Consider the following 11,823-nt stretch of genomic DNA (forward strand, 5'->3'; position numbering starts at 1 on the left):
CAACCTCAGGATGACTTGTAGCTTATATGTGCGCGTCACAAAAGACCTGCCACCCATGCCGACGCCGCCAAAGTGGAGACAAAAGACACGACCAGAGTGTCTTCGAGCAGACGGGCCATTTCTTTCTCACATGTCCTCAGTCCACGAGGCACCGGAAACTCGATGAGTTTGAGGATGCGCAGGATGAGTGATTGGCATGAGTTGCCGCTGATGTTGTAGGGTTTTGGCAGGACAATGGACGGGTGGTGGAGGGCTTTTTGAATACTCGATGCCTTTACTTCTTTTGGGCTCACGAGCGGCCACTGAAGATAGAAAAAGTCGTCATATTTATTCAAAAAAGGAGCGTTTATGCTGGTTAAACATATATGATTCACTGCAGTTACGTGAAAGCAGCAGACAGCTTGTTAAACGCCCGAGTTAAAGGGTAAAGAATGAGAGAACATGCGCGTTCATACAATCAAATAGCGCACTTTCTTTCACTCTTCTAGGGAGTAATCGCACGAGGTGGGGACGAGTAGTAGCTGTGGATGTCCCGCGAACATTTTAGCCCAAAGAATAATTGCCACTGCAGTTTACTTGAAAGAAGGCAGCACCGTGTCTGGGTGTAGAGGACAAAACGCAAACTGATGACCATGTAAAGGAATCCCGGGTGGTCAAAATGTAAACTGCAGCCCTCCAGTTCAGTGCGACTCGCAAAACATATCGTCGCTCTGGCTCGTGACACCTGAGACACCAATCCTGTAATTTACGTTGTAAATTCGTTGCTGGGACAGTTTGTGGGAATACACAGTGCTTTTTTTAGCGCAAAACGATAATACAAGACAGGAGAGGACAAAGCGCTACACTCAAGTCACTTAATTTACTGCGTCACTACACTCTTTACGCAGGACAGACACCACAACCCACGAAACACGGAACCTCTATAAAACGCCTTTAAAACGTTTAATAGCTCTATAAACCTCTATAAAGCGTTTTATAGAGGTTTCCTGTTTCGTGGGAAAATCATGCGTACACCATGCGCAGTAAAGGCCACAAACTTGATCAACAAAGCACACTCATCATATCGAATCCAAGAAAGAACATTCAGTGTTATACAAGGTCAGTGGTGGAAGTGGCTTTTGGCATTTCGGAGCAGCTTTCGGAGAAGGAAAAATGGAAGTTTGGAGCAAGAATTAGTCCGCTTGGAGCACAAAAATGTCCTGTTTGTAGCAAGCTAACTACTGTTTGGAGCAGTCTCACCGCAGCAGGTAGGTACCGATATGTGCATGGAACACGACAAATAAATCTTATTTTAAAAATAATTGCATTTATTATTGATCATATACTGCACTTAACAAATTTACCAACAAAAATATGAACACATTTACGGAACACACAACATTTGCAGAATGCCTGCCATTTTTGCACTATCAGGTATCATTTTACAGTAATTACAATGCAATACTATCACAGAAAAACTCTCACATGAGCCTTTAAACGGAGTACTTCAGCTCTAAAAAAGTAAACATCACAGTGAAATCCACATGCAAACCTCATAACTGAGACTAGTCCTATAGGCGCGCAGCTTTTCTTTTTCTTTGAATCTTCAAGCTTGCTAAGACTGCTAGCAAGTTTTGCCTGACCCTCCTTGAGCAACGCTTGTCCACTTTCAATATCATCAAACTTCTTAGCCTTCATCCCTTTTGCAATAAGCAGTTCTGCATTGGCTAGCATCTTCTTAGCAGAATCGATATCCATCTGTATACTTCGCTGCTCATCCACTTTGGTTCCTACGGAGTCTTGGTGAAGCTTGGCTTTCTTGGCCGAGGGTTCACATTCTGCAGACACACGTTCCTGGTACTTTTTAAATGAGCCCTTTACCGATTTGATCATATCAGGCTTTAGAGGAACAGCTGAGGCATCTTGGCCATACCGGCTACAAAATGATTTAGTAGCACGCAATCCATTTACACTGGCAATTGAAAGGTTACTTCGCTCATGGAGAAGACGGCGATTTTCACTAAATCCCCTTTCAACGTCAGCATTACCATGTGCAAGCGACAGCATAGCTTTAACAAATTTCACTGTTCGGGGGTACTTGGGACCACAGTCTTGACAAGAGGCTGAATACGTGCTGCCACGCATCGTCGAGACGCTCATGTGGATTAGAGGAAAACTCTTCTGTGGAGAGGAGCGTTAGTTCGTCCATCAGAGCAGACACTTCCTGCGGTGGTACCACTTCTGGCACTTGTTGTGCCAAATTCCTGAGTGCCACAATGGCACTCTCCTCCTTGACAGCACTTGGATGAAGGCTCTTGAGATCTTTAAGCACCTGATTGCCAAAGGGGGGGGCAGCCTTGAAAGCAGATACTTCGCAACCTGAATGTAAAAGCTACGTGCACCTAGTCTAAACATCTTCTTCTCTTCAGGCGTGAAAGAATTAATAGAATTTTCAGTGTCTGCACCAATTTCAACTACCTGTTTCCAATTCGCAGAGCACTCTACATTAAGGGATTGAAGTTCCACTCCTGTGAAGTCCCTGTATGCACCGATCAGTAGGAAACGTCCCAGAATTCTCTTTACAAGCTTCACCATTTCTTCATACAGTATATGGAGGAGTGGCTCACGTCGTTGAAATAACGTCAAGAATTCAACAAACACATCTGCGACATTTCGAAGAAAGATTGCCTTGGGAAGTAGATCCTTTTTCATTAGCTTTTCTTTCAGACGCCTATAAATATTGCCACCCGCTCGACTTTTTTGTTGGGCACCTAGAACTGTTTCCTTGACAGCTTCATGTTGCTGGATAAATCGATCCAAAGCTGAACTCAGCGTCAGCCATCGCGAGCTCACATGCCGCAGGAGGACATTTTCAGGCAAGCCTAGGAATCTCTGTGTTGCCTTCAGCGTAGCACTTTGTACGGCTGAATTTTTGAAAAAGTGATATATGTCAAGCAACGTTGTTTCTACAGTATCACCAAATGCTTCGAGACCTTTTGCAAATGCATTATGCACCTTGTGCAAACTACATTCACTAATGTCCAGCAAAGCTGGATTCACATCTTCTTTCAAACGTTTTTTCAAACTTCGCATGACGTTGGGCCCATCACTGTAAAAGCAGAGCATGTTTCTTGCAGGCAAATCTTGCAGGGCTTCTTTGACATGTGCCAGCAAGACTCCTGATGTTGCAGAGCCCAAGTGATAAGAGCGCAAATGCTTAACGACAACACGCTTCTGGGAATCAGAAAAATATCTGGCCATCACATCCAGCTGTTGGCAGCGTTGCTCTGGAAGCGGTGTTTCATCGATCTGAATTGTGTAATATGTGTGTGGTTTGTTGAGTTCGTCTGTGACTGCCTTCTTAAAATATGGACCTAGGCCATCTGAAATTATGTATGATAGCTTCTTTCTACCACACTGGAACTCCTTGGCTATTTTCGAGTCTGGAAACATCAACGGCATCATCTTCGTTGCTGCATCCCCATAGGTATATGGGATCCCAGACAACGCCACTCCAAGTGCAAAATAAGTATCCGCTCGAGCAGCACGGTCTGCCTCCGAAAGTCCTGGCCCAGTTGAAAAGCATGATTCCAGCTGAACTTGCTTAGTAGCAGGCTTCTTTAGAACACCAGAAGCATCTCTATGTTGAGTGCACAACTCAACGTGACTCTTATTGGCAGCATGACGCTTGACAGCCGCTACACCATGCTGTGCACAGTTTATCACAGTGTTGCAGATGGTGCAGAACGCTTCCTCTTGTTTTATTCCTTGTCTGCACCAAACAGAGATGACGTCGCCGTTGGAATCAATCTCGTTGAGCACTTGGACATTAAACTTGCTTTGACGACCTGAAAGAAAATGTTGCCCTGATTACACAAACTTCTGATAATACAACTTCGCACAAACTTGCATATCTATTTTTGCAAATGCACGGTAAATTGAGCAAGAGAAAATAGTGTCTGAAATTTCGAGGCAAAACTATTACCAGCATTGTAAGAATCACCTTCGCGATGCCGTTTTACAGAATTAAAACAGACTCCAAACAACGAAAAAATCACCGCGTCAAAGGCGCCTCTCCGCGAACGTAAAGTCGGGCATGTCCGAGCGCACGCGTCTGATTACGTCCCACTCCCCCAGACGCTCGCGCACAATCCTACCTGGTACAAATGCGCGCGATTGCTTTCATATTAGGAGGCGCAATTCCGACCGACATCAAACCCCCGCTGCGTTCTCGTTTGGCTTCTCCGTGCACACCGCTCCGCCGCAACCGACGTACTTTAAAGGTCTATTGCCCAGTCGGATATTCGACTGAATTCAAGCTCTGGTGTTCCCTGCTTGGTGATGCGCTGCCACACTATAGCACAAAGAATAATTGAAATAGGTATCGCAAGGCGCGGTAATATCATTATACAATGCTATGGTTATATAAAAATCCACGGCGACAGGCGCGCTGTTAATTTTCACAACCGCGTTTCATATGCTACCGACCAATTTTAAACAATCCTAAATTCGATATACTATAATGAGTTCAGTCAGTACACATAAGCGCGATATGGCCCAGATCCAAATTACATGACGATAACTTCGTGCGCACATCAATACATAACACGTGGCTGCTGATGCCGCACGGTCACTTCGTACGAACTACTGCCGCTACTGCGCTGAACCGTGCTACGTGGAGACAGTTACAAATCGCAAACAAACAATGTAAAATAATGAGCTGTGATCCCGCAATACAGGTCTCCACGAATAACTTGCTAATAAATGCACCTATTGGCACTCGTGCCTTTTATTTTTTTGTTCACGTCAGTTCAGAGCTAATGTGCGATATAAAAACACGACTGAAATACTTGTGTCGAACAAAGAAAAGACGAGCCCCTCGATAATTCCGGTGCTTTTAGGGGCTACTGATGTCACAGGAGGGGACATCCAAAGCAAATGCGCCCAAAAGCAGCACGAAATGTGCGTCAAAAACGCGACAATGAACGGTAGGTTTAACAGCACAATACCATCAAGGTTTTTACAAATAATAATAATCCGAGGCTCGAAACACTTGAACTTTACCTTCTCAAGCATTATATCAATGTCAGCGAACACAAAACAGGCGTCAACGACACATGTCACAGGCTTACCTTTCCTCGCAAAAGCCATTTCGTCGCCTGCCGGAACGGCCAATGCGCCCAGCACGTGCGACTGATGCAACGTTCTCTGGCCACTGGCCAACGCTTCGCACACGGCTAGCAGCGGCTGAAGATAGGCTTGGCTTGGCTTAGCGGCTATTTCGGCACTGTTTCAGGTTTCGGAACCATTGGCCGTGAAGGCGAGCATCACAAAACGTTGGCCTCGGCGCAGGCATGGCGCAATGTACGCGAAAAATAGCCATTTGGCGCAGCATGTAGCAGCATTTCTGTCTTGGCGCAGTTTGGCGCAATTGGCGCAGCACTTCCATCACTGCAAGGTTAAATAAAGAGCATTAAGACGCTGCAATTCCAATTACTGTATGAAAAAAGCTTCCGATAATTCCCGGGCGGTGGTGTCACGACTCTTCTTTATAATAGTAGTGTGTTTAAACAAAGCTTGACAAATTAACCTCTTGCAACTTTGAGCCAAACGGGAGCCTGTAGCTGTCGGCAGGAATCGGTGACGTCCGTTAAGGCGCTCATTAACACAGCGCCTCGACTGACTTACGAACACTTTGTCACAAGAAAGTGGAATCTTGTAGACCACACCAAAGCTGCATTCTACGAACTTCAGGTGGTTCTTTTAGCATTGCGGATTTTTTTTATTTGCTTCACAAACACGGCTGCACGACATTTAAAGTTTCCGGGGGGCAGAAAATACTACTGGGATTTCGTATCTAGTGGCCACATCTTTAATGTGAGCCGTCATGTGGCGATCAGGCGCAACTTCAGGCCTCCTCTCCCATGTATCACTGTTACTTCTCTGGCGCTTGACTTTCAGGTTTTGGAGCAAAAGCGCAGAGACTGACGTCACTAGCACACTCGATTAACGCTTAGCCTGCTACCTCTTTAACTGCGCGGCTGAAGCTCTCGTTCGCAGTGTGATGCCACCATTTCATTAAGGAAGGCTTCAGACACACCAAAGAAACGCACCGTTTCACGATCTTTGAGTACGCAGGCTGGTTAAGGCAAAAGACCCTTACGTCCACGCGGCGCGTTCATCCAGTAGACGCAGCGTGCTTGCAAGGAAGATCTAGAAACCGTAGTTCATCGGTCAATTGTAAGCTCATGTGTGCGAGTAAACAAGTAGCTGATACTTTAACTCTGTTCACTGAAAACGACAATGGTTTAACTTCCACGCATGAGCTCACAAGGTACTGCAAAGCACTGTTTATAGATATACAACTGTCGTATTTGTCATGAAAATTAATATTGTATTTACGTGACAGCTGCGTTGAAAGCCAAATTAGGCTTTGTTGCGGTGTACTGTCTAGAGTGAGTGCTCTCAAATGCGGAGGAAGGAGAGGAGGGTTTATTCCTCGAGTTTTGACGGTGGCGGGGGGAAGAAAAGCAGCGCCCCCTGGCACCCCCCCCCTTCCCCTCCGACAAGTGCCCCTATGTGCCCGAGACTGTTCAGTATTATGACCAAGATTATGCGCTCTGATCAGTAACCTGGCTGGCTAGTTATTACAAGAGGACGATGATTGTAAATGTGAGCGCGATTTGTTCTCCTCATCCAAAGAAACTCTTTCTCCTGTCGTTGCTAAGGCAACTATGTGGCGCTTCCCTTTTCTGCTAAACACGCTCAAAGTTGCGCTGTGTGTGTCCCGTCTCTTCTCTGTAGGCGTCTTCAAAGCGCATCCGCATCGTCGACATGCAGAAATAACTAGCCTAACTAAGTGTGCTGACAAACAGCGTCGCTCCCGTTATCTGCTGCTTGCATAGGGCTAGATCAGTAGCAGTGCTGGGCAGTATCGAAGATACATGTATCTTAGATACTATCTTAGATACTCTATGGGTATCTTGTATCTGTATCGCGATACGTCTCGAAAAACGGGTATCTGTATCTGTATTTCCGATACATTCAATAATGTATCATGTATCTTAAGATACAAGATACTTCTATCGTAACACAACTGTGCGAAACAGTAATCGCTGGCCAAGCTCCACTTCTCAAGCCGGTACTGGTGCCACTAAGCCATCTGAATAAGTCTTAGGGCAGTGACGCAATTTTATTTTTACGACAGTCATCCAGTGAGGGCAAAGTATGAGGAAGACAAACGCGCGGACGTGTACGCCGAGCCCACGTACCTTTTGTTTTCTCGATTTTTTTTTTTCGTTTTGGTTGCGCCGATGCCGCGACACTTGCTCTTAGTCACTGTCATGCGCCGCGTACTCCCCAGCGTGTGGCGTCTATCGCGCAAATTCTGATGTTGCTACAGTGTCGTTATTGAAGATTCCCTTGCGTCTTGATTCGTAACGAAATGTGATGCGTGAGAGAATGGGTTTGCTTTGCGTTTTGTGGATTTTACATATCAGCGATATGAAGAATCTCGTGGATGTAAGTTTGACTGAATGCAATGAATTAACTTATATGCAAATAAGATTCTAACAACTTTAGCACCACTGGTACTGATGCTAGATCTAATAGAGCAAGCGTTTACCTAACAGAAAATATCTTGGCGTACCGTATTTTTCAATTCCTGTTACATTTACTCAAATAATTTGTGAAATCCTAATTTGATTATTAGCACAAGTGCTTTCTTAGCTGTCATTTTGCATCCCATGCATTACCTAGGTCTCTGCAGTGTTTTTCGGTCTGGTCACTGAAGTATGTTTTTTGTAACGCGCTACCAAAATAACATCTCTGCTTTATTCTTCTAACTGTCGGCTTTATTTGCACTACTGCTTACACATTTACACGTTGCCGAAACGATTTTGAAAACAAATATACAGGGTGTTTCAAGAAATGTGTCCAACCTTCTCAAAAAATCAGGAAAATGCGATATTTGATTGGTGCTTTCAGAATTGGTTTTTCTGTAGTGGCAGGGATTTTAGGATGGTTACAGGAATTATTTGGGACTGTAATTAAAAAAGTTAAATTAATTAACTTTTTAATTAGTGGGGTTAGGTGGTTTTGTCAAATGGGCGAGTTGAAGGACTTCATGCCAGAAGCCCAACCCAACTTTGAGATTTCGAAAAGGTGGCATCTAGTAACAATTACGAAGTAATGAAATTCAACCAAATTCAATGGCGAAACCTAAACAGAAACATGGAAGAACGCAACTGCCATATTCTTCTGAGACGTCCAAAATGAGTGAATGACTTTTTCTGTAGCGCTAAGCATCTTAAGATGGTTAGAGACATGACTTGAGACAGTAATTAAGAAAGTTAAGGTTATTAACTTTTTAACTGGTGGAGTTAGGTGACTGTGTCAAATTGGGGAATTGAAGTTCTTCGTGCGAGAAACCCATCCCAACATTGAGATTTCGAAAAAGCGGCCTCTAGTAATAATTACGAAGTAATGAAATTCAGTCGAATTCGATGGCTTTCGCTGTTGAAAGCCGTTGCATTTCGTTGAATTTCATTACGCCACAACAATGACTAGAGGACGCTTTTTCGAAATCTCAAAGCTCGGATGGGTTCCTCGCATGAAGAACTTCAATTCTCCCATTTGACACAATCACCTAACTCCACTAATTAAAAAGTTAATTATTGGAACCTTCCTAATTACTGTCCTAAATGATGTCCTTAACTACCCTAAGATTCCTGTCGCTACAGAAAAAGCAATTCTGAAAGCCCCGAGCAAGTATCGCATTTTCCTGATTTTTTGAGAAGGTTGGACACATTTCTTGAAACACCGTGTATAGTTATGTGGGCGTGCCTTCACTATACAGTTACAAAACATTCTCCTTACCGCTTAGGAAACTAGCGAAATTGAGTTTGCATTATAACAATGGAAAGTATTGGCAGCCATCTTAAAAATGTTAGGAAGGGTATTCAAGAAACGCTGTTATACCTAGTGCTCCGTTTTACTCGTGAGCGTCCCAACGAGCCGTTTCAGGCAATTTTCCATAGGCACTGAATTTTCTATTGTCTCAACAGGTAAGTGGACGATACTTCATGCTCATAGCTATTAAGGGCGCCGTCTGTATTGTGTTCCTGCACTCATTCAATGTGAATGTTTGATACAGAACCACCGCTCTCTTTTACTTATATTTGTTTTCCTGTTTTAGGCCTTCCTAAATATTTTTTTATTAAATAATTATATCTGGGGGATAACTTCCCAAAACCACGATATGATTATGAGGGACGCCGTAGTGGAGGGCTCCGGAAATTTCGACCACCTGGAGTTCTTTAACGTGCACCTAAATCTAAGTACACGGTCCTCAAACATTTTCGCCTCCATCGAAAATGCAGCCGCCGCGGCCGGGATTCGATCCCGCCACCTTCGGGTCAGCATTCGAGCGCCATAACCACTAGACCACCGTGGCGGGGCTTTTTATATTACTAATCGCCACGTAATGGGAGCTATAAGCAGCAATAGCGCGAATAGCGGTGGTGTCCTACGACGCTTTGTGCAACTATACAAAGACTTCTGAGACGTTTCTACGTTACACACGTTCTCTCGTTGAAGAAAAATAGCTAAAAAATTGCACGTTAGTGAGTATATCAACAAAGAATCCTTTACGCCAGCGGATCAGTAGAATATGAAAATTCATTGCAGTTTTACGTCATCTGCGTATACACCAGGGGTCTCAAGCTCTGCTTTTAGCCAGCGGGCCGCAGTCACGAAATTTAGTTCCAAGGGCCGGGACAGTGAAGATGGTGGGATCGGGGGTCGGAGAGAGCTTGAACAAAATGACGTCGCCATTTGAAAGAAAGTCTTTCCCATGTCTCATATATAGGTCATTTCTGAAGGGGATTTGGAGTCAACATTCGAGAAACATCGACACCGATGTACACAACAAGTGAAATCTGGACGTGGACTCAGAAATATAGAGTTTTTGTTCCACGGTTATGTTTCAGCACATGGTGACCACCGTTCCCCACGAAAGGAATGCTTAAGACCAGTCACGCTGTGTAGCCCACGAACATACTTATGAAGAAAATTAAAACAAATGGGACGAAGACGGTCATGTGTGCGGACCGGGCCGCTAGCGAAAGGTCTCAAACCCCTAGAATACACCATGCCCCCCACTCCCTCAAAAAAGAAATGTTGTTACCAGCGTTGTTGCTGATGTACACCTGTCCGTATATGCGGTATTGCGCAAACTGTCCTTTACGGACAGGGTAAAATTCCACACCGGTATTTGCGCCGTCATGAGAAGGCTTCTTATTGAAGTTATGTGATTATATGGCAACCTGCTAGATGGTCAGCAAGCTGTGAAAAGCAAGTACCGCTGTCAGCGAAGTGTACAAAGAGTTGTCCTGTGAAGAAGCTAAAACAAACCGCAATAAGTTGTTTTGGAGAAGGAAACTAATGTACTTTGAGCAAGAAGGGCAACACTTTTGAGATACTAACAGACATTTCATTAAAATGAAACAAAATAGGTCACAGTTTAGAAATTTTCAAGCAGACATTTTCGTGCATAGGCGTTTGCTGCTACATTATATGGATCTATAATAACAAAGTTGAGAATGTATCGAAGTATCTTAAGATACTATTCCCAAGTATCGTATCGGATACAATTATTGCGACAGTATCTTGTATCTGTATCTCCAATACTTCTTGCCTGAGTATCTTGTATCGTATCGCGATACAATTTTAAAGTATCTTTGCCCAGCCCTGATCAGTAGCCATGTCGCGGGCATCACAGGAGTAGCACACGAAGGCTACGATTCCGCCCTTTGACGTAAGCAAGATTACCTCCAAAAACTGCTAACACATTTATCGCATTAGACAGAAAATAATACTAAACACCTTTTATCCATAGTGCTTACTTTAGCGCTAAAAAACGACACCACATGAAAGGAGACAGAACACAGCGCTTGTGGTGTCGTTCTTTTTTGCATTAAAATAAGCACTATAGATTCTCACCAACTAGCCCGTTAAGACAATCTGTTTAACTACATCTTTAATGCGTTAATCATGTAATAGTTACTTGGCCTTCTTTATCCTTATCTTTACTCATTTTCTTCTGCAATAGTTTTCTGTTTGCATGGAATAATGGCGATAACGTTGTTTCTCCGGATTATTTTGACCAGCGCGAGTTCACTATGGCTCAACTAAATCTGGGGAATCGTATGTCCATGTTTTCGCATCATGCTTTACCATCGATGTTGAATATGGTTTTAGTGAGAATGCTAACCCAGGTCTGCGCCTGCTTCAAGCGAGTGTGTGCAAGTTCCGCAAACTAAGAACTGCGGTTTCAAGCACTAGTCCTCCTGAAAGTAGACGCCATCTATCTAATACCGTGCTATTTGAAAAAAGAAATACCGACTCAGAACTTCGATCGTCGTTCTTGAGATAATTGTCTCTCCCCAGTATGCTAATCTTTACACTCTGAAGCAGCTGTTACTTCCTTTGGATCAACTTTGCACAATATCCGCATTCATTACAGATAAAAGGCTTCTTACCGATGACCGGGGCTCTTTGGACAACTCTTTTTCCGTAGTGCGACTAGTGTAACACACTAGTTTGCCGCGACACGCGGCTCCTTCAATCACCTCAACGCTTCCTTGCGGATAATGAACGAGTAGAGCCCAGTGCATAAGCTTGAATGCTGGTGTGCTTGACGCGGAAGCGAATGAGGCTGCTGCGGTCCGGAGTCTCGCGTCCTCCAGTTCGGTGAAGAGAATTTCGAGAGTGACGGTCCTGCGGTTAAAATGATTGAAAAAAAAAATAACGAAACGAGTGTCGTCACTGCACCAATCTTGTGCC

At 44.1% G+C, this 11,823-nt stretch overlaps 1 protein-coding gene across 1 annotated transcript; it reads right to left on the reverse strand.

The window, feature by feature from the left end:
• Positions 1 to 1,286: 1,286 nt before the first annotated feature.
• On the reverse strand, positions 1,287 to 5,431 carry LOC119400398 (uncharacterized). The gene is made up of 2 exons (XM_037667420.2): positions 5,112 to 5,431; positions 1,287 to 3,827 (listed from the first exon to the last, which is right to left on the reverse strand). The coding sequence occupies exons 1-2, from the start codon at positions 5,128 to 5,130 to the stop codon at positions 2,188 to 2,190; spliced, it is 1,659 nt and encodes a 552-aa protein (XP_037523348.1). The 5' UTR covers positions 5,131 to 5,431; the 3' UTR covers positions 1,287 to 2,187.
• Positions 5,432 to 11,823: the final 6,392 nt, after the last annotated feature.

This window comes from Rhipicephalus sanguineus, chromosome 7 (genome assembly GCF_013339695.2).
Source record: "Rhipicephalus sanguineus isolate Rsan-2018 chromosome 7, BIME_Rsan_1.4, whole genome shotgun sequence".
Taxonomy (NCBI): domain Eukaryota; kingdom Metazoa; phylum Arthropoda; class Arachnida; order Ixodida; family Ixodidae; genus Rhipicephalus; species Rhipicephalus sanguineus.